The 27,500-nt window shown below is 38.8% G+C and overlaps 3 protein-coding genes and 1 long non-coding RNA gene across 4 annotated transcripts in view; 1 reads left to right on the top strand and 3 right to left on the bottom strand.

The window, feature by feature from the left end:
* LOC146477719 (uncharacterized) overlaps positions 1-1,085 on the bottom strand; it is a 10,877-nt gene extending 9,792 nt beyond the window's left edge. Inside the window, exons 1-3 of the mRNA XM_085113051.1 lie at positions 881-1,085; positions 486-578; positions 1-346 (exon numbers count right to left, since the gene is read on the bottom strand). The exon at positions 1-346 is cut by the window's left edge and continues 41 nt beyond it. Coding sequence (XP_084969177.1) covers positions 1-346; positions 486-578; positions 881-998 — 557 coding nt within the window. The 5' untranslated portion in view covers positions 999-1,085. The remainder of the gene's footprint in view (positions 347-485; positions 579-880) is intronic.
* The window catches only part of LOC146477707 (uncharacterized), a 545,413-nt gene that overhangs the window by 250,768 nt on the left and 267,145 nt on the right, over positions 1-27,500 (top strand). The window lies entirely within an intron of this gene.
* LOC146477720 (OTU domain-containing protein DDB_G0284757-like) lies at positions 2,107-4,131 on the bottom strand. The gene is made up of 2 exons (XM_085113052.1): positions 3,876-4,131; positions 2,107-2,382 (listed from the first exon to the last, which is right to left on the bottom strand). The coding sequence occupies exons 1-2, from the start codon at positions 4,095-4,097 to the stop codon at positions 2,107-2,109; spliced, it is 498 nt and encodes a 165-aa protein (XP_084969178.1). The 5' UTR covers positions 4,098-4,131.
* On the bottom strand, positions 7,689-18,952 carry LOC146477721 (death domain-containing ATP nucleosidase-like). The gene is made up of 4 exons (XM_085113179.1): positions 18,831-18,952; positions 12,286-12,378; positions 10,281-10,993; positions 7,689-7,920 (listed from the first exon to the last, which is right to left on the bottom strand). The coding sequence occupies exons 3-4, from the start codon at positions 10,972-10,974 to the stop codon at positions 7,718-7,720; spliced, it is 897 nt and encodes a 298-aa protein (XP_084969305.1). The 5' UTR covers positions 10,975-10,993; positions 12,286-12,378; positions 18,831-18,952; the 3' UTR covers positions 7,689-7,717.

Genomic DNA, 27,500 nt, shown 5'->3' on the forward strand with positions numbered 1-27,500 from the left:
GCACACTCGCGCGAAGAATTCGAGTTTCGAAGGCTGTTAGTTCCAACATGGATAATTATTGAATCAGGCTTCCGTCTGACAATCGGCTTGATGTGATCAGCCATGTCGTTCGTAGTGCAGCCGGGAAAACTTGACACTTGGACTTTGGAATTAGGGCCAGACATGCTACGTCCGTTCAGATGTTTTAGAATGGAATCACCTGCGATGATTGTGGAATGGAAATCTTTGTTGGTCCTATTCTCTGTTGGCTCTTTTGGCGGTTCTTTAGATTTGTTTTTTTGATTTCTTGACCGTTGGCTGGTGGGTCGCCCTTTGATCCGTTTAGATGTTACCATTGTAAAGGCATCTGAGGTGTCACAATTATGGCTGTTGTTAATAATTATTTACACAAATATTTATGTTATTTGAAATTAAACTGACCCTTAAAAATCTATTTTAAATGCCATGTGACAGTTGTTGGGATTATACAAAATGTTTTCACCCACCTTTTGTTCCACTTGTCAGATGAGTTTGAGAGGCTGCAGGGAAAGGAAGCTGACTATAATCTGCTACTGAAGACTGACTTCCACCTGAAAAACCTTTAGAGGGAAAATTGCAATAAGCAAACTTGTATGTCATACTAATAAAAAAATACAATAGACAAATAAAAAGGGTGGATCTTGAAGTACCTCAGATCTCAGCCTGTGAATGCTGAGGGCTTTTCCAGCTCCACAACAGCGTTAAAGTATATAACAAAGAAAATTATATTCACACAATAAACAGATTTTTAGGGTCAATTTAAATAAGAATTTGATTTTAAAACTGACTTTTAAAATGTCTCATAAATGCCATTTGATGGTTGTTGGGATTATTCAAAATGTTCCCATCTACATGCACGTACCTTCTGTTCCAGTTCTCAAATGAGTTTGAGAGGCTGCAGGGAAAGGAAGCTGACTGTAACCTGCTACTGAAGACTGACTTCCAACAGAAAAACCTTCAGAGAGAATTACAAAAAGCATTAATAAATTAAATACACAAAATAGCAACTGAGGAGTTCAAGTTGTGAAAATCTGAGATCTGAGTTTTTACTTCCAAAATCCAACATCACGAACTCGTTTGATATGATATTGCAGTTGGGGTTATTTGACATCAGTGAGTTGTGAAAATGTAACATGTGAATTGCAAAAATCTGACATTCAAGTGCAATCCTCCTAAGCTAGGCCCTCATACATGTACAGGCTGTAATTACGTCTATCTAGGAGTTTATGCCTCATCAGGGGTTCCAAACACTTGAGACAATAATTATTATACATGTAGCATGAGGCTGCAGTTCATCGGTTTCTCAATGTTTGGAACCCCTTCTAAGGCACTCAGCCTGTGATGCTCTGTCTTTGTTTCTCCCATCAAAAAAATAGGGGGACTGTTATCAAAATGAGACAACAGTTACCATCTCATAACCACCGTCCCATGATAATAATAGATAATTAACAAATTTTTGTAGACTCAGCAAGCGCGAAATGATTTTTATGAAAGTAACAACATTTTTCTTTTGTTGCTTGAAATGTAATTTATATTAGTGGTGAAAAAAAAATACATATATTTTGGATGAATCTTCATCCATCTTCAGTACAAACCCTGTAAGTGGGTGTGAAATAAATACAAAGAGTATAGTACAATAAAGCTAATAAATTATTACAACATGACAATAAATGTAGAGCAAACAACCAATTACAATGTGACAAGAAATTATAAATTAAAGTAAAAATATAGCTAATTATGGCGTGACAATGACAAAGGGACAGAACAGAAAATACATACTGATTAGACAAACAAAACTAAATAGCTGTTGTAATAGCGATTTTGTTTTGTTTGCCTTTTCAGTATGTATTTCCTGTTCAGTTCCTTTGTCATTTATAATAATTATTGTTAATTAGTTACTATATTTTTACTTTTCTCGAAAAGGCCTTATAAGGAATACCAAATGTAAGTTACAATACATTATTGCACAAATATGTGATCGTTTTCAAAACTGGTATCTGCCCACCTTTAAACAGGTGTATAAACTTCAATAAATATTGAGGTAATAGCTAAGAAGACAAATCTGGTTAGCTGGTGTTGTTTTGCATATTAAGTTTCTCTACCTGGTTTGGGTCGAAGGCTGACATAGTGATGTTCATGCAGGTGTCCCAAAACAAGCTGGCTGCTGCTGCTAACATCATGTTCTGGGTGGATAGTTAAGTCATGTGACAGACTGCTGATCACGTGAATGCATGTTTTAAAGCAGTTTGCTGCAGCATGGAGAATGAGGTGATCACCCCATGTCCCATCTGCTGCCATGTTTCTTAGGTAATCAGGCCAAGACTGATGTCCATGTACAAAGTTAAACAGTTCTGTCCCATCTTGCTGCAAGAGAACAACATAACAATACTATTATTAACAAAAAATGCCAAAGTACATTGTGCCAGTTCATCCAATGATCAACTGGAGGGTAAAGATTTTCACTAAATTGACCAGTGCATCAATCCGCAACAAACCAAACTGTTCCATAATTTAATTAAGCCTATAAACAAGATGCCTGCTATACTGGCATTACGCGTGATGCTGGGGCTGATTCATTTATTCCAACTGTGTGCTTCGCCGAGTGATAAAACTATCCTTGCTAGTAAAATAGTTTAAGTCACGACGATCGCGTTACGTTGTTTCCCTTGTGTTACGCGACTCAGACTATCACCGGAAATTTTAGCCTCCCACGCAGACGTTCTTAGGGCAGGAACGCGTGGCGAACCCCTAAGAACGTCTGCGTGGGAGGCTACGGAAATTTGTGAGATTCCATTACGATAATGTAAGCTTCTCAATGACCTCTTTTCAGTCTCGCGTCGTGGTCTAAGACTGTCAAACAAAGCACGATTCCTTCGCCAGGAACTCACCAATTTCCACTGTTTTACGTGTCGGGTGCTTCTTAGAAGTTATTCTTTCGATTTACCGCTTCAAAATGGTGAAATTTCCGTTTGAAAATGGCACACTTGAGTCCAGAACATGTTAAAACAATATGGCGCGACAATTTAATCCGTCTTTAATAAACATATCAAATGATGCATTGACATCACACAGGTAGGGGTGAGTGGGTCCCCTCCCTCGCGATATAAGCGACAAGAATGGATTTTGATTGGCCAGCTGTTGTTGAAGACAATCAGAACAATACATCCCAAGTAGGAGAGGGGAGAGTTTAATGAATAAATTAATGTACCGATTTGTGGATACGAGGAAGAAAAAAAAAAAAAAAGAAATCGACCCGTTTTTAGACACGGTATGCCCCCTCAGGGCATCCCGCGTAATTATGCATCCATTTGTTAATGAATAAAGTGAAGCATTGGATACAACGCAATTTCAGAGCTTTGCTTGGCTTTAAGCATCCACGTGATATCAGCCCTTGAGTAATGTACGAACTGTCCAAGAAAAAGCAACCATTTTAGAATTGACGTCTGCTTTTTCGTGAAGCAACAATTAAGTTTTATCTTGATAGAGGTATTTTTCAGTCAGTGACACAGGCATATTGTACTCGGAAAAAGGAAATCTGAATTCTCCCCCCTAACAGAGTTGAACCTTTGACCTTCCATTTGGATGTTATAGAACTCAGCTACAGGAGACTTGTGGGAGCTAAGACAATTAAACTACATTCATGCAGTGACAAACATCTGCATACTGCTGAATGTGATAATGTTATTATTATTGTGTTTATCGTGATGAATCCACAGTAGAGGTATATTTTTCAGTCAGCCACTTTGGCATACTTGAAAAACTAACTGCAACTTCTCTCGTTTAATTGCTTTTCTAGATTTGTAAAACAATAAAATGAAACCAAACTCACTTGTTAGACATTACCAATACTAACTTACCAGAGTAGGGTTCTCCTTAAGGTATTGGACTATGCATTGCCTCAATGCTTCATGAGAGATTTGGATTCCTTTTGCCACTTCCAGTTGCTCTGATAATGCATAAAACATGCAATTCCCTGCTCCTCTGTTTTCAGAAATTCTGAAGCCTTTGTCTGAAGCAATTTTCTTTAAACCCTCTAGAAGTTGTGTCTGGCCGATGATCTTGCCTGCATCATATCGCATTTGCTCAAGACCACGGAAAATTTGTTCAGCTCTCATAACTAAAACCACCAATAAAAGGAATAACAAGTGTATTTCCAAGAATCCGATAATAATAATTACTATAATTATATAGAGTATACAAGTTTAAAAAATCTAAATATTATTTAACAAGGAAACAAGATATACACAGCTAACATGTACATGCATGTTGGCAAACTGTTGCCATTAAAAAAGTAATTCCCGCCTACCTTCTGTTTTACCTTCACTTGCCAGATGAGTTTGAGAAGCTGCAGGGAAAGGAAACTGACTGTAACCTGCTACTGAAGACTGACTTCCACCAGAAAAACCTTCAGAGGGGAAAATTGTAATATGCAAACTTGTATGTCATTATACTCATAAAGAAAGACACTGGATGTTCTTCATTTTGATTGTTTTTGTGTCATGTACCCTAAACTATAATTTACACAATGTAAGAATAGGCTGATAGTTTAACTGACACACACTGAGTTCTCCTCTGCAAAGGTTACATTTGGCTGGTAAACCAGCCAGTAAATTTGAACTAGAAAAACTAATTACTGATATGATATCACTGTTTATATAAATTATATTAAACTTATTTTTTGTTAACTCATTGTAAAATTGGAATGATACTATACCTGCCAACTCCCACGCATTATGTGTGAGTCTCACGCCTGCGGACTGAAGACATCGATCTCACGCATCGAGGACAATTTCTTACGCCTGACTCACAAATACGGAGAAGTTGTTCTTCAACACATGATTAATGACAAAAATTCAATTCAATTTCCCCTGAAAAGGCGCTTAATGTTGTCTTTGTGTCCTAACTGTATTACGACACACTGAAATTTTTGCAAAAGCTTTCAAACGTCTACCATCCATTCGAATCGAAGTGTCTAAAGGTCGTCGGAACATCTTCGGATATTTTCGGCAACTTTTGGAAGTCTTCGGAAAATAGTCGGAAATCTTCGGAAGTGGCTGAAACGTTTTCGGAAATCCCGGCCATGACAAGACGAAAATCTCACGCATTTGACTCAGAAAAAGTTGGCAGGTATATACATTTAATACTTATTGATATAAAAAGAAACTACCGGTAAGTAGTGAAAAGAATATTTTGTGTTTCTGTGACCTTGGCAGGTTCTTGGAGCTCTGTTCTCTCGCGAGGTTAAATGCCAACTGAGATGTCAGTGGCCAGGCCATGGGGGTCTTGACAATCTGCGAGGCAGATATGCGAGGCACTCAGGTTAGCCCAAAAAGCACTCCAGCCTAAATGGCACACAGGTTAGCTTAAATAGCTCCCAAGTTAGCTTTATGGTTAGCATCTACAGTATGCTGGGGCTTGTTCATGCTTTGCATGCCTCGCACGTCTGCCTCTCATGCCTCGCATGTTTTGTTCATGCCTGGCACGTCTGCCTCGCATGCCTCGCTGACTCGCATAATGTATACACTCAGCCATGGTCCTTTTATACCAGAACTTCTGGTTTAAAGTGTCCTATCCTTTAACTGTTCTGTAAAGATTCCAAAAACAATCAAATTACTGCTTCTACGTGATGAGTTTTCCTTGACAAGTTATGTTTTTATTTTGACTTGTTTGACTTTACACAACGCAACATGTATAAAACTTGCCAAGTTTCAGACTTGTTGAGGAAATCATTATTTTATCATGTACATGTACAACCTTAAAGCTCCTTAAATTACCATAAAATTATCTAAAAACTGCAATGCAGCCAGAAGCATTGCTACAAATATCACACATGCTGTTACTAAGTATTATCTCTTATTTATCACTAAGTTTTTTGCATGATGTAAATTCTACATCTTAAAGTTTTAGCCTGGGTCCGCAGTAATTGGCCTTAGCGGTTGTGGTATCCCTGTCCATGTATTTATTTACTGTTACTTTCAGGGGGAGGGGGTCTTAAAAGTCAAAATTTTAGAAGGAAAGTATGAAGCTAAACTGGAATTTCCTGGGGGAACGGGAGGTGCAAAACAAAATACCTTCCCTGGGGGGAGTATGGATATTTTCTGGAACTGCACAATTAAATAGAAAATAATTACAGGGCTCGAAATAACGGCCGGTCAAAGGACAATGTCTGGACTGATTTGGGAGTTGACCGGTCAACCTTTCGTCTTGCCGGTCATGTTGACCGGTCACATTTGATCGTTTTGAAAATGAAATAAATTAAAATTTCCATGCTGTTCAGTTAATTCAGTTGTAGCCAGTCGCTGTGTATTGTCATTTGCGGAACTTTAATCTGAAATCCTGAGTGAAATGCAACAAGAACCGTTGTTTACAATCCGGGCATTGAAAACAGACATCGGGGTTCACGCACTTCCGGTCACAAAGTTGATTAGTTGATTTTCAAGTTTTGCATTTCTCCCTGCATATAAAGTAATTCCTCAGCCCAGAATAAATATAATCAAAGTACAAAAGCAAAGGAACTATACTTTATAAAACCAATAGTTATTCCAATCTTCGCAAGTTTATCTGTGTGTTTATCTTTGGCGTGCGTAATATAAACATAAAAGGTTATACAATGATAAACATCCGTCAACCTGAATCAACGTACAAACATTTTAACGTTTGCCAGATATTATTGGCCTATACAGATAACAAATCAAAGTAATCAATGTAATCAAAGTCTTCTTGTGTGAAGTAATGCCCTCGAATATCTAAAAGTACTTTACTGTTAGTGTACTAGTTGACAATGAGTGCTTTAATTAGTGCTCTAACTTTTTTGGAAATATATAACGCCAGTTTTGGTTCATGGGCCCCTGTTTTAAGAGTTATTTATTTTATATAATTTGACCGGCCAGAAACGGTACGTGACCAAGCTAAAATGAATTGGGCCGGTCATCGTGTCCGGAGACTCTCCTGAAATTATTTCGAGCCCTGAATTAATGTCCTCAGAGACCAGATTCAAATCAAGATTAATATGTAAAATATGTGCAGTGTGAAACAATCCTGGAGAAAATTATTATTGCATCGTAACAACCTACATCCCAAGCAACAGGGCAGGGGTATTTTACAGAATGCTGAACACAGATAATCCGGGAGTCTCCAGATTTTGAACCGTATCTCCCGGACTCCAGATTTATGTCTGTAATATCCAGATTTTGAGCCATATTTTCTGGTCTCCAGATTTATGTCTGTAATCTCCCGGATAATTGACGAAGTTTGCCATTTGTTGTAGACTCGACTTTCTGACAAGATAATTTGAAATGTTTAACATTGTTTCTGGTACTGTTGAATGTACGCCCCCTCCCCCCTCCACTAAAGCCGTGAATTTGGCCTTGCCGCGACGCCTCTGTTAGGCATTTTTTTATTGCTGGCCGGGGAAGTGATATTCTCCATATTTGAAGACATGTGAGGTTGACAGCCCAGACTGTGCTACCTACATGAACACACCTGTATCACAGTTAAGGGTTTAGCAACAAACTATATTATTTAGGTGTATTACACTCTTCTATTAATACTATTTAGCGTTTTAAAAAGCACTGCTTACACAGAGGGTTGGTTTTTAGTTTTTGTAATGGCAGACATAATTTTGACATTACAAGACGTCCATGGATTCAGTGTTCAGAGTTCTGCAAAATAGTCCCCTGCTCATGCAAGCAACATGAATTCAATGTAACAGCTTACCTCCAAAGTGCTGCCAATCTTTAAAAACCAGCGTGTCACTTAGAATGTGAGCAGTAAGGGAAGCAGCCATTATGCTAGCAAAAGGTCTCCATGAATCTATTTTACGCTTCTTGCCATCAGCAAAGTCTGCGACACCTTTGATGACAATCCATTCAACATCCAGGTCATGTGCTGCGGTATACAGACCTAAAAAGATGTACATAACATGCGTCCCTCTGTGAGATTAAGCAAACAGGAAGCGATTAACCAGTATTCAAAAATTTACAAGAAGGGATTTAGGTCTGAGCACCGTTGTCTAGGTTCAAATTGGTTTCTCTTGACATGCCTGATAGGCTCATTGGATACTGACAGATTCTACCATTTTGGAGTATCAGAATAGTCTACGTCAGACTCTGGGTCACTAATGGGTTGTTCAATAAGAGCTCCAAGACAAACCATATTGCAGGAAACCACCAAAGGAGGATTTGTTATATTCACCAAGAAAAGAACGAGCAAGATTGCCTGAGTGGGTTACCTACAAGTTATTATGTCCCCAGAGGGATGCAGAAGCAACTAGACAACAATGCAACCGTACAGTACTGTAAAACTACCATCAGTAACAAAAATGATCACAGGTAGATCATTATTTTAGCAGGTGGCAGTGGATTGATCACATCTCATCAAGAAATTATCAATTGGACACCCGAAGGGGGGGGGGGGGTACTCCAAAATAATTGGGTAGGGGTGTGCAGCCCGCTTCCCAAAACCCTTACCCTATTTATGACCAAAATCTGCGATTTTCCCTACCCTATTTATGACCTGAAGTAGCTTCTTCTAAAAAAAAATCGAACCCAGGACTAGAGTGCAAAAATCCATACCCTATTTATTACCAAAATGGCGGCAAGTACTGGGTCCGTGGACCACCCCACCTTGTGGACCCGGTCTATAGATCACCACTAATAAATTTTTGAAGGCATATTATACCTGTCAATATAATAAAGGATGGACTGCAGACTGAGTATAAAATACAGATTAAATATGGTGCTCAATATGTAATTCACCTTCTACTTTCTATGTAATTGAGATTTTATGCTTTTACCACCATTGAGTTTTATACCCAATCCATATTAAGTTTTCTTTGCAATCGTAGAGCTGAGTCTGATTTCTGGTAAGTACTGACGAGGCAGATTTAAACAAATCGTCCGGGCGCAAGCAGAACAAGAAAGACTGGGCCAAGTCCCAAGTATTTTTATTATGGGATGCAGAATTCAGAAGGTTGTAGGTTATAGGTTGTCGAACGTAAACTAAACTTTAAATGTGCAGACAAGAAATACGGATAAAACGAAGCCTAGTGGAGTACCGTAAATGATCTAATAAATGCCAGGGGTGTTTATTGAATTTCAAGGGTCCGAGGGGGGCGTTTAAAAGAGAGAGGCGTTTATTCTAATAACTGTAACATGGTAACCTAAATACGGTATTATAATAACCTAAATGACAGAGTTTTAGCAGACTATCAAGTCCGTCCGCTGATAAGTCTAAACTGTCTACAATATCCATAACGGTATATGGTACATGTACAAAGCGGCGGAAAAGGGTACTGTTAAGACGCAACTCGCACACCGGTGTTAATTAAGCAAGAACGCAAATAAATTGATTGATTGTTTTGTACATCTGTTTCTAGTTTATGTGTGGTTTTCAGGGAAGGGAGCATTTATTAGATGGGGGGCGTTTGTTAGAGAGGAGCGTTTAATACAAACTTGTCAGCTTAGGGGGCGTTAATTAGATAGGAGGCGTCCTTAGGAGAGGGGGCGTTTATTGGATCATTTATGGTATAAACAAACACGTGCCACCACATGAAGTAGGAACAAGATAAAAGGTTGGTTTCGTTTATGATCTGTTGTAAAAGGTGCTCGCGAAGAGCAGTGTTTACATGTACATTTCGAGATATCGGGTGGAGGGCCAACTCCGCATAACCGACCTCTTTGTGAAAAACCCTATAGCCATATTTAATTTGTCTTTTATACTCAGTCTGCAGTCCATCCTTTATTATATTGACAAGTAAAATATGCCTTCGAAAATTTATTAGTGGTGATCCATAGACCGGGTCAACGAGGTGGGGTGGTCCATGGACCCAGTCCACAGGGATGGTCCATGGAGTGGGTCCACGAGGTGGTCCATGGACCAGGTCCACATGGGTGGTCCATGGACGGGGTCCACATGGGTGATCCATGGACCTGGGTCAATGTTTTGTATACGTCTGTTCACGCACAGGAAAACATCATTCCTTGCATTGCCATCTGGCCATGGGGCAACAAAGTTCAGCTTCCATGTGCACAGAAATCAAGAGCCTACATGTTAAAGCCATTAGAATTATTCACAAATTCTGCAACATATTTTAGATTGTAGTGTATAGTTATTTCACTGTAACCCCTAACTTGAACTTAACTTGTATTTGAAACTCTGATGTACGAAAAAATAATCAGTCTGAACATACCAGTTCTATGCGAAACTGCCATCATAAACAATTCATTAATTTTGAGCTATCAATTTGAACCATGACGACTTACCTTCTCCTTCCAATTCAATTGCAACTGCTTGAGGAAATCGTTTGATGAGCTGATCACGTCTTTCCTTGTTATCAACTTCCTCTGGGCCGCTCAGGAACACACCATCCCGGTGCACCTCTACCTCTAGTTTTCCTGGGTCTTTCAAAGGTGCCTCCCAGCCTTCATTTGCATTCTGTACTAGTTTTGCAAAATGCTTTTTTAAAGGAACACTTATGCCACATTCTTCGATTCCATCCTGAGTGACCTTGCTAGGAGCATAGGTTATCAACTTTTCTGAGACAACAATGTCTCCCAGCTTCAATTTTTCGTCATCTAAGGCACTACAGAAACCCACACTGAACACAGCTTTGGGTCTTAAGATCTTCACAGCATTTGGTACTACAATTACAGGTCCTTGAATGCTGGAGGAACCCTTGCTGCATTTAATTACTGCAATTTTCTGCCTCATCTCATTGCCACCAATATCTCCAAAGTACACAAGACCAAGTGTTTTGTGATAACTTTTAAAGAAACCAGGATTCAAATGAGAAAGGCAAGCTAAAAATGCACAGTCCATCACCGTTAGTAACAAAAAATCGATGGGGAGTTGCACAAGTTGCCAATCCACTGATCTCTTGGGAAGATTCTTGTTCTTTAGGAGAGGAACATTCACCTCTGGTGGGTCACTGGTGCCGTCTTCAGTTCTTGACATCATTGTTAAAAACACTCACTACCTATAAGAGAAGGGTACTAAGTAACTTAACAATCCATTAAACAGTTAATCAATCAAAATTAAAATAGCAAATATAACAAAATTGAAAAAATAATGATTTAATTTTAACAAGATGCCCCTCTAATGGCATTACACGGAATGCTTAATGTAGCCCCAATTATTCCCCATTGTATGTTTCGCAGATATTTAAAAAATATCCTCCCTTGGCCATTGAAATAATTGTCTGAATGGTTTTATTCAGATATATTGCGTGATACTTGTCGTTGTGTTACTAGGAATCATACCAGAAATAACTATGCAATAACGTCATGACCCCGCTGAACTGGTCTGGCCTCCTCTAGCTCTAATCCTTCGCGTTGATCATTCGATCTGTTTTTTAAAGCGGGTTTTCTTTGCTGTGAACTCTCCCAATTTCCACCGTTTCAACTGTCGAGTACTACCTAGAAGTTATTATTTCGATTTACTGCTTGAAAAAGGTTGGTTTTCTCTCTGAAAACGGCGGATCCGGAGTCTTAAATTCAGACATGTGGTCGCCATTGAACAAAAACAACTTTTCCAAATGATGATTTGCTTTGACGTCACACAAGTAGAGATGAGTGGGTCCCCTCCCTCGTGATATACGCGCAGATAATGGAGTTTGATTGGGCCGCTTTTGTTCAAGACAATCAAAACAATAGATCCCTTCTGGGAAAGGGACGAATTTAATCTAGTTTTAATGAATAAATCAAATGATGATTTGACGTCACACAGAAGTGATGAGTGGGTCCCCTCTCTCGTGATATGTGCCTGAAAAATAGATTTTGATTGGGCCGCTTCTGTTGAAGACAATCAGAACAATATATCCTTACTAGGGGAGGACAGAGTTTAATGCATAAATTAATGTGCACATTTATGACACCGATGAAGAAAAAAAAGATACCTGACCGAAACCTAGACACGTCATGCCCTGCAGGCATTCCGTGTAATTAATAAAAATTGGGGGCTCATGGCTGGGTTGCAAGGATTTGCCAGCCATGAGAGCGGTCTTTATCTCGGAGCTGGCTGCCAACAGTGGAAGCTCCTGGATGTCTCAGGCACCTAACCTCCACTAAGTAATGCAATTGTTAACTTTAGTTTCTTCATTACTCACATCACAAATGCAAGGTCAAATGCTTTGCTTGTATATACATGTAGTTGTAATTCAGGCTTCCCTATCATTGTCACAATAACATTGAACTTACAGTAAATATATTGCTGACACATCACCGTCAGTTGATAGTAAGAGAAATTGCTGATATCAATGTTATAACTTACCAAATCCAGCTCCTCCAAGGCTCCAAGTACACACATACATCTTGAACCAACACTTTAACATATTCATGAACAGACAGATGCACTGGACTTTTGCTAAAAAAAAAAAATCAAGAGAAGACGACTCAAACAAAGAATGTTGGGGCACAGCTAGACTGATGTCAAACTTGGGATGGCAATTTGAAATGAGCAGAGGTTTCTCAAATCAATCATTACTGACAGTCAATCCACATCATATGTGTTACCAGTATTTCCAAGAATGAAATGAATATTCAAACTCCTCTTGGTAATGTCTAGCATTTGAATGTAATATTCAGGGGCACCCAACGGCAGTTTTCTCTCAAATCCTTTGAAACGCAATTTTAGGCTATCTGGAGTGCCTTTAAAGCTCTGTAGGTTCAATTCAGGCCGCCCTATAATATTTTTATCTGTTCGGTCATTCTAGGGGAACTTGCATGAGTCTTTTCGAAATTACTAGGGCATTTTTGTCCATTTCCTGAAAACCTTAGGTCTTATTTCCTTTCCGAAAATCTTAGCTGACCTTTATTCGGTATCCGAAATGACATTTTTATCTATCGGAAAACACTAGGACTTAAATTTCCCATATCACGAACGTTCGCAGTGAAAATTCCCTTAAGAAAATTGTGGGGATTAAGGACCTTCCGAACAATTAATTTACCAAAACGATCCGTTGGGTGCCCCTGAATATTGGACATTTCTCTGGAAATCTTTCCAAAAACGAAGCATTAACTGAAAAAAAAGAAAAAAAGATTCATGACAAACTACTTGGAAAAAAATAAAGTTATTGCTATTCTTGAAATACTTACTGCTGTAATGTAAAGAAAAATTTGTAGCTTTATACAATGAAATTAAACTAGGGAAATTTCTACAGGAACTCTGAAATCTTATTGGTGATGTTCAAAACTGACATGTACTGTAAATTCCTAACCTCTATTCAAACTTCAACAATACTGGTCATGCATGACATGGATTGACTGTTAGTAATAGTAATAGTATTAGAGTTTTTTTAAAAAATTAATTTATAGTCATATATTGTCACAGCAAGTACCCAGTACAGCTAAAACTCTCTGAGTGACCTTCGTCATACTTTAAGTGACAATTTCCCTTTAAAATGTCATCTTATAGGGTCCATGTAACCTAACCATGTACTCTCAGGTACACACAGCATGTAATTCTCTTGTCACTGATCACCTTATTTATTTTTATTTTACTTTATTTTATTAGCTTCGCCTATTACATGATACAGAAAAATAAAGGAATAAGTATAATAAAGGGATACCACAACAGCGGTAAGCCAATTACAGTGGTCCCAGAGTTCAAAAATATAAAAAAAAACAAAAACCAAACAAAGAAAACAGATGAGGCTACATATGGCGATTAAAAACAACAACAAAGATGGACAGACACATTACGTGAAACATTACATGACAGACAGATAGTTTTCCAGGATCTTGTGTCCTCGTGGTCGTAGTTATATTTTAAGACATCTACATACAGTAATACTTGTATAAGATGGATTTAAATTGACTGATCTGAAGGTTGCATGAAATTTAATGCTAGTGACTTGTCTTCGAACAAATTGCTTCCATTCGCCGTTGTTTGCTATCCACCATAGTATACGATATTTCTACTACCTCCTTGAGCGCATTTTTAATAGTGTTTAGAGGCGTTGCAAGGATTTTGCCTGACATCGGTTCCAATCATGGTATTGTCTGTTGTTTCAAAGGTGAAACTCTCGTCTTAGAAGTTAGCAGCGTTGCGGTGATTGCTCCAGAAAACTCATACACAAAATAAATCATCGTGCAGTAAGCCTTTCTGCTAGCGACGGCAAATCCATGAAATGAACAATTCATCCTACTCAGGTTTGCTCCATAAACACATCTAGGAACTTGGATCTTTTTTGCCTCTTTCAGGTCGCTTATCCATCCTATCCAATGTGCCTTTGATTCACCAGTCAACTCCTCGTCCCAATCAACTTTTCCTGCATACAACTCCTGAAATAAGACTTTCTTGCCGACAAGTATGAGACTCACCAGACCTAAGGGGTCATACATACCTGCAATCACCTTCAATATGCTTCGTTTTGTAACAGGCAAGTTGTCACCCTTTTCCACCATTTCAGACAGCTCAAAGATGAACAAATCCCTTTCACAATTCCAGGCCTGATTGAGCACCTTTTCATTCTTCGTCCCTGTTTTGGCTCCAAGTGTGGCCTTGGCATAATTTTGTTGGTGGTTTCGATTTGTTTGTTTACATTTATCTTGTCACCCAATGCGCTGCTCTATTTTGACACTCAGTTCCCCGCTGTTAGTTAACCATTTCCTCAATTAAAACCCGCCATTGAAGAGCAAGTCTGGATCAAGCTTGCTAAAGAAATCCAGATGGTTATGCAGAGTTGCATTGAACAAGAATGCTGAACAAATGACTCCAAAAACAACACGACAGAACCTGTAAACTTGCTGTCAACACTGTTTACCCACAGAAACCTCAAACAATCTCTGTCATGTTCCCTTACTACAATATTAAAGAAACTTTCTCGATATCGCCAACTAATGCAACGGGCTTTGCTCTCAATGAAATTAGAATATTGTACAATAATGGAGATAACGTTGGCCTCACATGAAGACAATGACACACCCCTTCTTTAGATGATGCGTCATATACGATTCTCACCTTAGTCGTCTTGGAATCTATTCTGATCACTGCGTGATGTGGCAGGTAATGGATCTTCTCATGCGTTTCTAGCACGGTCACTTTCTCTATTACTCTGCATTCTTCTTGGTCTTTAATGATGGCATCATATGCTTTCAGAATTGGGTGTTTGTCTTTGAGCCTTTTCAGTTGCCCCTTTAGTCGTTTCACACTGTGTTTTGGTAATTGCTCGGTAGGGGCCAATGTCCTTCTTTCCTAGGGAGCAAGACCTCATATATCTTCCCATAAAAGAAAATCGCATCTTTCAATGCTTCGTGAACTTCATCGTCTTCCCAAATTGTCCCATAGTTTTCGTGCGCTATCTTCCAATTCTTGAAAATTTGTATTGCATGACAAATTGAGGCCCACGAAATGAACATTGACCTGTGAGTCATCACAAAATCCCTTCAGGGGCCAAGACAAAACCCAACCCAAGTGCATTTTCACGGCAACGGGCTCATTTGGCTCCCCCCTTACTGTTCTGCCCTCTTGAAAGGACCAGAGATAATTGGCACCAATGAGTAGGTCGACATCGAGAATTTCAGGGCTATCCCTGTTGACATCCAAAACCACAAGCCTTGCTGGTGGGGGTACTCGGTATTCCTAATCTCGATGAACTCATTTCTAATTTGCGTTATACTGGGTACCTCATACGCTTTGATCTTAATCCCCCCCCCCCCCCCCCTGCAAAGGGAACACATTAAACTCATATATGCCCCTTAACCCACTATCCCTTGCTTACTGTCCACAAGTGCTAGTTTCTATCCATTCCCTTCTTTTCTCTTTTACCCCTGTTAACTGGACAGCTTTAGTGGTGATAAAGGACTTATGGCTACCCGCATCAAACAAAACCCGGACCTGTAAACTCTTATCTCCTGAGATAACAGCATGTGCTGTTTGCAATGCAACCCTCACCAATGATCCCACATGAAGGGCGGGGCTGGCATGACTAGCTTGATTGGCATTTCGCGAGACATCACAATCACCATTGTTGGCGTGACTGGACTGACACGGTACCTGGTATGCGCTGTAACCATTACAAATGGAAATGGGATGACTTCTCTTACAATAATTGCACACCATTTTAGAATCACAATTACTGGAAATATGGCCCTTTCTAGCACAAATCAAACAATTACCCTATGTACTCAATAATCTCCTTCGCTCTTCTACAGATGTTACCTTCATGCACTGTTCGTGGGCGTGTTCGCCCTTACAATACGCACACAAATGTTCTAAAGTTTTTGCTACAGTTTAGTTAAGGGAGCTCTGTTTTTCTATAATTTTATGCATGATTGCAAATATATAAATCATCCAAAAGATAATTGCAGAAATTGCTCAGTTTGGAGATTACAAATGGTGGAAAGATCTCTGTTTTAATACGATAACAAAGAAGCAAGAGCAACAGAAACTTATCCAGTCCCTAAACACATTTTTTTGGGCATCCAGCCATTAATCAATACCTCTTACTAACCGGGTTCAAGGTTCATACTGTAATGTGCACCAGTCACAGTCCATACTGTATGGACTGAGAAAATGAGATTTATTATTTAGTAAGATATTTATTATATCTCTGAGGTTAATTAGGCGCAAGAAAAAGGAAACTTTCACATTTAGTGCCCTGTACAGTGAAATACAGCCTGCAAAATTGACCAATCAAATTGCTCTTACTAACTGAGTGATACAATAAAAACTAATATGGCATGAATTTTGACATGTAAAATTATTGGAAAACACTGATGTGTATATAATTGCACAATAATAACAATAAATTATTGATCTGAGACAACATTTAATGATTTTGAGGGACCACAGACAACTGCAGAAGGTAGAGCAACATGGTTTTAGCATCAACAGTCATTTGGATCATCTTTGATCAACATTGCAGAATTGAAGACAGTAACTAGCGAGATTTACGCACAGCCCCATACTTTAATTATGCAGACATTTGACGACTTAAACACTATTCATGCTCTTTCTTTGTGTAACAGGTATGACAACGTCACATGCATGTACAATTTTATTGGGAGTGTGCAGAAATCTTTTCCAATGAATTGCCCCAGAATTTTTGGAGACAGAGTTTGCAGTATTGTTTTGAATCATTCAAGGCTTTACAATGTATCTCTTATAGTTTAAGATCAACAAATTATGGATGCTAATTATTATTCGTGGTACAAACAACGCGCCTTTAATAAGGAGCCTGGCCATGCGTGACTAGCCTGCATTGCAGCCGGACTTGTCACTCAAGACCTATAGAAAACTCGATATAGTCCGTCTGCGAAACGGCTCCAAATAGCTTGTTCTGGTATCCCGCCGGTTTGCACGGATATCTGTAACCATTTCTGATTGGCTTAATTTCTAACGTGCTCTCTGATTGGACATTTTCCTATTGAGCAACACGTAATACTCTACAAATAAATAACGAGTTGTTTATTTATCCCACTAAAAAGGTTGCAAATTATAGATACATACCAAACCATTGTGTAATACAATGAGCCTCGTCAAAAGCGACTTCTTTTTGAAGTTCTCACAATCAAAAATGCTTCTCCAAGATTCAGTGGAGATGGCACAAACACTCAGGAGAGCCACAAACGAGCACGAAATTACCATTCAGGACCTGTTGCATGAACTCCTCGTCCTCTTCGTCTGTGATAGCAATTGCTGGAATTCCAATATCATTTAGTAGACGAACCTGGTCTTCAATAAGAGCTTGCAACGGTGATATTACTACAATGACACTGGAACCACGAGGCCTTCCGAAAATATTGTCCGCCGCAATTGGAAGACATTGGAATAATTAAAGATTTGCCATAGCCAGTCGGCAAATTCACAAAAATATTTTGACTTCACAGAAATTCCCAAAGCGAATTTTCTTGTTCCGGCAGAAGATTAGATATTTCGAACTGCTCTTTTCGCGGCTGTTAACGCTCGTTCCCAACTTTCTTCAGAAAAAGCCGTCATTTTCTTTTAATTCACAACGCTAAAATATTTCAAAATGATCAATCGATCAATCAAAGGAAAAACCCGGGGAAGAACAACAATTACAAATCGTATTTTTAGGATCGCGGTTGGAGATTAGGGTATTGCTCAAGAAGGAACGACCAATCATAGAAAGCGTTAGAAATTAAGCCAATCAGAAATGGTTACAGATATCCCTGCAAACCGGCGGGATACCAGAACAAGCTTTTTGGAGCCGTTGCGCAGACTGTCTATATCAGGGATTTATAGACTGTCTGCGACGCAGGCTATGCGTGACTAGCTATGCAGACAAGCTGGGTGGTGTCTGTAACTGCGTCATTAAAAATTACAAACCAAGAAGAAATGATTGATCTTTTGATCAGCTTGCACCAAAACATTTGATAGAAACGTAGACTTGAACTTACTGTAAGCATTCTGTGATAAATGTGACTCAACAAGACTTTCTTCGGAGACATTTTAGTAAGCTTGAAATTAAGCTTAATTTGCATCTGTCCATCGACATAGCGTGCCTCACACTTTTCAACGCGAGCCTCATTTAATCAGAGTCACGCAAAGACCTCGATCAAGTTAAACTTAATCCAAAGAAGCAGTTAATAGCAATGTAAAACATGTTCGTTATTAAGTCAATAGTAAGATTATCAATTTCAAGCAACAAGCTCTGCAACATGTAAGCTTGATTCCAACGCGAAGCCTCCTTGAACAATTTGATTAATCTCGAGCTTAAATTACAAAACACTAAGACCCATCTTCGTTGAAAGATTAAGGTGCTTTTGAATCGAGGGTTCAATGAAAGTTAAAACCAACCTTAACAGAGCAAACTATACACGCCATATCCACTTTGTCGTACGCTTCCTTACCTTCGACAAATTCGCCAAACGATCAGCTTCACGATCCACGGAGAAAGTTTGCCCACAGCTAAGCTCCATGAAGTTGATTCGACTCGCTACATGTTAACAATCTCGGTAAAAAAGGTTTTCTCACCCCATGATTGCAATATTAATAGCGAAAGTACGAGTAAATTATGTTTTAACACGAGAAGGCAGAAGAAAACCTTCTTCGCTTCCTCCTTCTCGGAATGCACGCTTTGATGAAGAAGGGTTTTTTCCCAGGTTGGGTTTCGTTTTCCAAATATGGAAGCGATCTGATTTACCGGATTGGAAAGTCACGACAATGGACTTACAAAAAAAAGGAAAGTGAAATTCTCAAGCCTTTCGTAAATAAATAAGATAAGTAAATACTTATTATTAAAAATAAATATAAAATAATGATGAAACAATGGCCTCAGGGAGGCAGTTCCAGTCCGCTATAGTTCTTATAAAAAACCAAAATTTAAAAATGTCCTTACTTGCATATGGCACGCGAAATTTAAATTGACGGCTTCCCCTCGTGCGACTCTCGGGGTGATGAATTAAACATTTTCGGCTATCTATATCAATAAGACCGTGATTTGTTTTATACATAAGTGTTAGTCTAAACTGCCTTCTTTTCGTTTCCAGTGTGGCCCACCATAAGTCTTTAATCATGTCCGTAACATTCGCATAACTGTTGTAATTTTGTAAGCAGAACCGTGCAGCCTTACGTTGAACCCTTTCCAGAGCACTGATATCTTTCTCTAAGAAGGGATCCCAAGCCGTGCTTTCATATTCCAGCTTTGGTTGTACTATATAGGGATGTATATGCAATTTCTTTTACATTCTTTGGACAATTCCAAAGGTTCCGTTGTATTGTACCCAGCGATTTGTTTGCTTTAGCCGCTGTTATAGAAACATAGGCTGACCAATTGATCTTGTTACTGATAGTAACCCCAAGGTATGGGAAGCTATCAACCTGCTCTAACTCTACACCACAGAGGACATATTTTCTCAGGGGTGGATTGATCCTATGCGAGATGGTAACAATTTTACATTTAGAAGGATTGAACTCCATATGCCAAAGGTGTTGCCAGGATTCTAGCCTGTGTAAGTCAGATTGAAGAAGATCGCAGTCCGCGTCGCTTGTGACAATGCCATAAAGTAAAGCGTCGTCCGCAAATTGCACATTATCTGGTAACTCGGTCGTTTATGTATAATAAAAAGAGCAACGGCCTGAGGACTGTACCTTGGGGAACGCTGGAAGACACTGGACATTGACTTGATGTTTGGCCTTCACAAACAACTGATTGAAAACGTTGGGTAAGAAACGACTCTAACCAATTTAGGAGCAGGCCTTGGATTCCATAGTGCTGCGCGCAGCTTCCTTAGGAGACGCCTATGAGGGACCTTGTCAAAGGCTTTGGCAAAGTCCAAGACGACCGCGTGGATAGATGAGCTCTGAATAGTCTTTGCCATATTGTAAGGTGAGAATTACCTGCATCTCTGTGGATCTCTTTGCCCTCAAACCATACTGACAATCCGTTAAGATGTTATGGTCGTTTAGATGTTTCATAATGAAGCTGTGGACAATGTGCTCAAAGATCTTTCATGCAACACATGCAGGTGAGAGATATAGGTTTATAATTGGCTGGGTCAGATTTCTTTCCCTTTTTAAAAACTGCACACACATTTGCCTCCTTCCACCTATAGGGAACAGTGACACTGTCTGTCGAGTCCTAAAAGATGACTGTTAATATTGGAGCGATTTCTGCAGCAAAATGTTTGAGAAACCAAGGTGGGATTTGTTCTGGGCCACAGACCTTGTTAGGGTTTAATGAAGACAGTTGCTTTAAAACTCCTTACAGTTCTGAAACAATTAAAGGCCAGGTTTGGGATCAGAGCCCATATCTGGAATGTTTTTGAGGTCCCCCTTGTTAAACACGCTTGAAAATTGTCTGTTTAAGATTTCTGATTTAAAAGCACTATCACTTATGACTTTACCGTCCACTTCAAAGTCTGCATCCTTGGGTTTTCTTGATTCAGCCGTTTTACGTGGGAAAAAAAGCGTTTAGGTTGTCCTTGATTGACTCACTAAGGTGGCCACTGATATACTCTTCCCTTGCAGACTTAAGATTCTTATCCATGCGTTTCCTGGCTTCAAAAAACTTGTTCCAGTGGTGTACAGATCCCGTTTTCTTTGCTTTCAGGTTGTATAGTCTTTGTTTCACTTAAGATTATCGCCGAAACGAGCGATTCAACCAAGGTAAGTTGTATCTTGAACTTGTCATCTTATGCGGAATGCAAGAGTCCATTATGTTGCGAACACTATTTTCAAAATCATTCCACTTCGCTTCCACCGAGTTGTTATCATATTGAGTGTTGGGCTTTGCAGCAAGTTCCTTTAATTCCAATTTAATACGCTCAACGTCTGATCCGTTTCTAATATAAACTTTGCGCTTATATGCCGTTTTTTCTGGCAAAATTCGGTTCGTCATACTTACTTCGTGAAAGAAATTTTCTTTCAATTCGTTTGTTTTATGGACATAATTCTTAGGCTACACATGTATCCTGAAAATATGTATTCTGTCCCATTACTAGCTATCACTGAAAATGCAGAAAATACGAGACCCCGGGAACTTAAAGTGCCCCTAACCCTTCAATTTGTTTTCTTTTGGTAGATTTCCATTTCTGTGAAGAACTCATTTTCGAAAATTTTTTTCAGAAATATTGAATCCTTTTTTTTTTTACGAGCGCTTAAAGTTACTGAAATTTTTAAATTTTTGCGCGCTTTAAGCCCCGCTGGACAAATTTTTGTCTCGTGGGCTCATTAGGAACGAGCCAATGAGAAGCGACACTTTCTTCGCTATGACGTAAGAAAAGGCCTCGGATCATTATCAGAAGGAATCTTATGCATGCTGATTCCTTTCTCTACATTTCGAGAGTTGCTGCATCCAAAAACCACACATTTTCCAACCATTTTCTCTGTTTAAAATTGAAGCATTACCGCGAATCTTCGGATATTTTTGCACGATGTCCTTTTCTTACGTCACGCTCCCTATTTGGCCGAGTGGGGGACTAATGCGAACGATAGGTGAAAATATCGACAAGACTGCCTTCACTTCTAGCGCTTGTAAAAACAAAAGGATTCAATATTTCTCAAACATTTTTTCGAAAATGAGTTCTTCAAAGATTTGGAAATCTAACAAAAGAAAACAAATTGAAGGGTTAGGGGCACTTTAAAAACCAAACAAACAAACAAACAAAACAAAACAAAATGAAAAACTAAAAATAGAAAAGAAAGGACAGGCAAATCCTGACTCATTGAGTGCTTTCCTCTCTTGGGTATTTCAACTTCTTGATACATTCTCAGCTTCAAGTAACTCTGATATGTAAAGTCAAACAAATTCTCCCGTCTTGCTCTCACTCGCACCAGGAGCTAAGCTCCTGCTCGTACCCAAGCCTCTCGTGCGCCAGTAATGATGTTCCTTGATTATGAACATGACGTCAGCATCCAAACCTAACGACAGAAACCACACGTGCTTCCTTTCGGAGCAATTAAGGACGGACCCTACTAATACTGATATATGACGTATTTTCGCGCGGATAAAGCAGATGTTAGCAAGGGCTATTGAAATCCAAAAAGAAAATTGGGGGTAACAACGCATATTTTAGAGGTAATTAAATTCTAAAAAGCCGTAAGATACAAAACAATTTATGGCGGTTTTTTTTTTGTTGTTGTTGTTGTTGTTTTGTTTTGTTTTTTTTTTGCAAATTGAAACAGCTTTATTATCTCTGAAAAATGCATGTTTATTCCCAATTTTAATTTTCGATACTAAATTTTTCTGTTACGGTAACCGTTTACCTTTAGATGTGCCTCGTGTCCAAACGATGTAGCACGTCCGGTTTAAACGGTAGATACCTGAACCCTTACATCAAATTAAAGCTTATAGAGATGGCTATCAAACTATACCAAGAATTTCGAAATAAAATGAATTGTCGAGTCCAAATTTGAAGGCAAACAAACAAATTTTGTTTGAGTTTGAGCTACAAAGTGTCCCCTTCAAGTGAAAAAATTGGTTCGAGTAACCAGCACTAAAATTCGACAATTCATTTAATTTCAAAATTTTTGGTATAGTTTGAAAGCCAGCTATATGAGCTTTAGTTTAATGTAGGGGTTTAGGTATCTACAGTTCAAACCGAACGCTTTACATCGCTTAGACGCGAGACACCTCTAAAGGTAAACGGTAACCTTAAGTGAGAAACAAACCGACCCTCGCAAAATAATCTGAGGGGAAAAAAGACGACAGCTCGCTTTCTATGAAAAGTGAAGAGCACGTTACATAACAACAACATATCATAGACGACGGGAGCGTAAAGAAAATAATCACATATGCTCTGTTTATACCACCTTAAAAACATCAAAAACTCTTTTATCTAACACGCTTCAAAACTGTAATATTCATAGAAGTTGCTTGCTTATGTTTTTCGACTCAAAATTTGGCATAATAAAAGTGTAGTTAACATGTGTAAGATTCCTTTTTACAGTATTCTTCCAATTATTTTCATTTTCAATTGTTAAACCTGGTTTAACTAAACACGTTTAGTTGGTGTGAATAAGGTATCAGTAGGTTTTTTTAAAGTAGAAATTAAATTGTATAAGTACGTATAAATTAAATTTTAAAAGTACGTTTATATAAGTACTTTAAGTAGAAATCGAATTGACCTTTTTATTCTACTTCGGAATTATTCACCTTACTATCTGGGATCGAGTTGAATTTGTTGTGACTGGTTTGAAGTTCATCAAAATTTACAGGACTTCGAGCAATCTTCTGAGCAGTCTGTTATTTTCTTTAAGGGGAGAGATCAAACTTACCGATATTCCAACAGGCCCCACCAGCAAACCACAAAATAGATGGCGGACTCTGCCTGTTCACCCCTTCCTCTACCTCAAAAGATGGTGTCTTTATAGCCACCCTTGTAAAACCAAACTTAAGTGCCATCTTAAGCAGAAACGCCTGCGGTACGTGTTGCATTTATAACTTAATTATTTGTCTAGTTTTTTTTATGTTTCAATGTTTTGTCTTGTGCTGTGTCAGGGCTCCATTTGAACTAGCTCTGCTAAACTGGATGCCCCTGGATAAATATTGAATTAAACAAATAAATAAATTAATTAATTAACTAATAAATAAATAAAATATCCATGCCGCAGTAAAAACTAACAATGAGATTCAAACCTCACTTTTCTTGTTTATCTAGCAATGCTGACTCTTGCTAGCTGAATATTTCTGTGTCAACTCAAATTTTAAAGCCGATAAAATTTTGTGGGCAGTGTTCATGAGATAGGTGGTGTAATAACCCCCCCCCCCCCCCCCACTCCCAGACAAGGTGGGTCCACTTCGAAGAAACTTGTTATGACCAGTTCACTTAGGGATAGTAAAACGGACGAAACACTTGATTGCCCGCGAAAATATCACACGCGAGGAGCCGCGTCCTCTCGCGGAAAGCGGTTTCAGAGCGTGTTTGCGTGTTTTCCTCGCTTTACTGTCCCTAAGGAAAATAGGAAATTACTCGTAGTCTAAATATCGACCGTTGAGTATTGACGTTTTCCTTAAAGTGCTACTATGACGAAATTCGCGTCTTTCTAATCTGAGCCATTTTAAAACATAAACAAGTAGTCTGTACGTGAAGAAGAATGCTGTTTACTATTTTCAAATATCTCTTTTTATTCCAGAGATTTTCAAGTTTTTAAAATATGCAAATTAGCCAAGTGATGACGTCATAGACTCAACCGAATTTTGGTCAAATATTATGAAAAAAGATATCTCAACCAATTTGTATCAGAAATGCTTGATTCTTTGCAGTGACATTGTTCTAGGTGCGCTCCATAATATGAGCTTATCAGTTTTGTTACCATGGCAACATACTGGGTTCCAGTCCTCCCTGATACTTAAGGCTTTGCTGGCCACCTTTGGCGTTCTATTTTGATATTTGCCAATGGTGTCTCATATGCATGATCCAGCAAGTGTATAAATATGTTAGGTCGAGTTCGTGGCCTTGTTAAATGTTTTTCAAGCTGAAAATCACTAAAATATTGAAATCAGGTTGGAGGGGACTGGAAAAGAGTGAGTTGCCATGGGAACCGAATTTTTTATAGCCATAGGTGCATTGCCCTTAGAACTATTAACCTGCCAGGTTTCAATGGTCTCTGCCGTAAATTGACTGAGATAGCTCTATTTATATACTTGATGTTATATTGAGTTGAGAATATGACGTCATCAGTCCTCTCATTTACATATTTTACACATTTTTCAAACGTGAATATCTCCGGAACCAATGCAGATATTTAGAAACGGTAAATGGCGTTTTTAATCTTTCCTAGAATTCTATGCGATAAACCTTAAAATTCAAGAGGTAAAAATTTGATCATAGTAGCACTTTAAAGCCTTGAAATTTCACCATTTCACGTTGCAATTTCTCAGACCTGACAACTCCAAAGAAATGTAACACAATAAATAACGCTTGAACCATTGTTTTGTTGTAACTATTTGGTTTTCTGAAGTAGACTTTAGGATCCCCGTCGTAACTGCTTAGATCCCTTATCTGATCGGGTTAACACGAGTGTACAAATTCCGACGCCGCACCCCTCATACATTAGTATAACATCTTACCCTGTGTATTATTGGCAGCGACTCCCCCTTCCCCACCCCCTCCCCTCCCGGAACAAACTAAGGGCCAACAAAGAGCGATATCAAACCCTGCTGTAATTGAGTGGAAACTGAGAATACTAAGCTAATTTTTCTGTTGGGTTTGAAACCATGGAAAACTTGGTTTGTGTTTACATGTGTAGGAATTTAAACTTTATCATAAATGTTGACGTATTCTACAGTACATGGACGAGAAACTGGGGGACACCCATTTAAACGTGGCAAGGAGGCTAGTGTGAATTTACTACTGAAAAATTCTCCTATGAGAATGTATCAGAAACCCGTCTGTGAGGGTGGCTATGGCGCTCTGAATTGTAAAATATCCAAAGTAAAATCCAAAGTAAAAAAACGGAATTACGTCGACAGAGCCACGTTTGAGCGCAATGGCTGGGAAGACATTAAAACATATATCTTACTTTAAATACCTTGGATCTAACATCTTGGATTCTAGAAAGAGCCAAGTTAGTTAAGTTCTCGCCTGGTAAGTCTGTAACAAGTTGGCACCATTTGTCGCTCAAACTTACTTTAGTGCACTAGAACTAATACTTGTGTATAACTCTAAAAAGTTGAAGAATAAGTGCTAAGCAGCAAAAGAATCTAAAAACTAAAAAACATAGTGGATGCCATACTAACCTTCTTCCTGGAGTTCAAAACTCATCTTAGATGCAGCACTTTTCCCACCTAGCAACACCTCTTAGTCCCGGGGCCCGTTTCTCGAAAGTCCCGGTTAATTTCCGGGCGCGATAAGTGTCTCTTTAGGTGATAAATGATTCTTAACAGAAGTCGATTTTTGTTAGCTTTGGATCAGGGGCGGGGGGGGAACACTCCATACCGCCTGGCACTTATTTTGTATCTGAATCATCCAACAAAACTTGACGTCACATCCGGTCAAATTGGCGCCCAGCAGCCTGTCTCGGCGAAGTCGAATGATGAGGCCCTCCAAGGGGGTTTCTGGTGTCGCTTGTTGCGTGTTTTCGAGCCTGCTTGTCGCCTGTTTCGTTCGAAAAAATGTCGCTGTCGAATTTTCGCTAGAACGGCAAATGTCGCTGTCGGTACTTAAATTTTCGCGATGCGGTACCATTGAAATACATATAAAAATATTTACACTTAGTTGATTGTCCTTGATCAAATTTGCTGCCTGCACTGATAGGTTAAATTATGATACTGACTGCCGATACTGGTATGCTTCCTAGTATTCATACAGTCAAGGTCAATCAAGGCTCCTAAGTCTTACGCAGTTATTACACATGGTCATACATACGCAACACTCTATGGCTTACTACATGCAGATGTTTCAAGTTTCAAGTTTCAAGTTTTATTAAGTTTTTTCAAAGGTTACTTACAAATGAACACCGCCTGCAAATAGCGAGCTAATCTAGGCAGACGGTGTTGAGGACATACATAAACGAATTACTATTTGAAGGCGTTAAAAAAGTCAGTTTTGAATACATTATTTGTCAAAAGAGGTTCAAAAGGGTAAAAAGTAATGTAAAGTGAAGAAAAAAAATTATGATGTATGATTATTTCAGAAATAAGAGCGCTAATGTCAGCATGACTGTCCAGAGTCTCTAAAGTTTCAAATAGTAATGCTTGAATTTTCTTTTTGAATATGTGCTTTGGTAGTCTTCGATAGCTTTCGGGAATGCTATTCCAAATTTTTTTAGCTCCAACGATGGAAAAAGAGTTTTTATGATGAGTAAGCCTAGAATAATTAATATAGTAGTTACCAGAAGATGCTAAGCGAGTATTATACTGATGCATATCTTGTGTAGAAGTAAAAAGATTGCAGATATTTCTAGGTGCAGAATTAGTAGTTATATCAAGCATTTAAGGTTGATGAAAGTTTGAAGTAGAGCATTGTGATTGGCAGAATGTTAGAATGAGCAAAATATGGAATTGCATGCGTTCTGAAAGTCAGAAAGTTGATCAAGCGAACGGCTCTTTTTTGGAGTATAAGAATTTTTTCTAGATA

Source organism: Pavona decussata, unplaced genomic scaffold, assembly GCF_977016875.1.
Source record: "Pavona decussata unplaced genomic scaffold, jaPavDecu1.1 SCAFFOLD_69, whole genome shotgun sequence".
Taxonomy (NCBI): domain Eukaryota; kingdom Metazoa; phylum Cnidaria; class Anthozoa; order Scleractinia; family Agariciidae; genus Pavona; species Pavona decussata.

What these genes read in the sequence shown, in the direction of transcription:
- LOC146477721 (XM_085113179.1), bottom strand. Translation starts at nt 10,974, where the DNA reads ATGATGTCAAGAACTGAAGACGGCACCAGTGACCCACCAGAGGTGAAT. An exon ending in AATTGAATTGGAAGGAGAAG is followed by an intron (nt 7,921 to 10,280) that starts GTAAGTCGTCAT and finishes ACATCTTTTTAG; the next exon opens with GTCTGTATACCGCAGCACAT.
- LOC146477720 (XM_085113052.1), bottom strand. Translation starts at nt 4,097, where the DNA reads ATGCGATATGATGCAGGCAAGATCATCGGCCAGACACAACTTCTAGAG. An exon ending in TTAAGGAGAACCCTACTCTG is followed by an intron (nt 2,383 to 3,875) that starts GTAAGTTAGTAT and finishes GTTCTCTTGCAG; the next exon opens with CAAGATGGGACAGAACTGTT.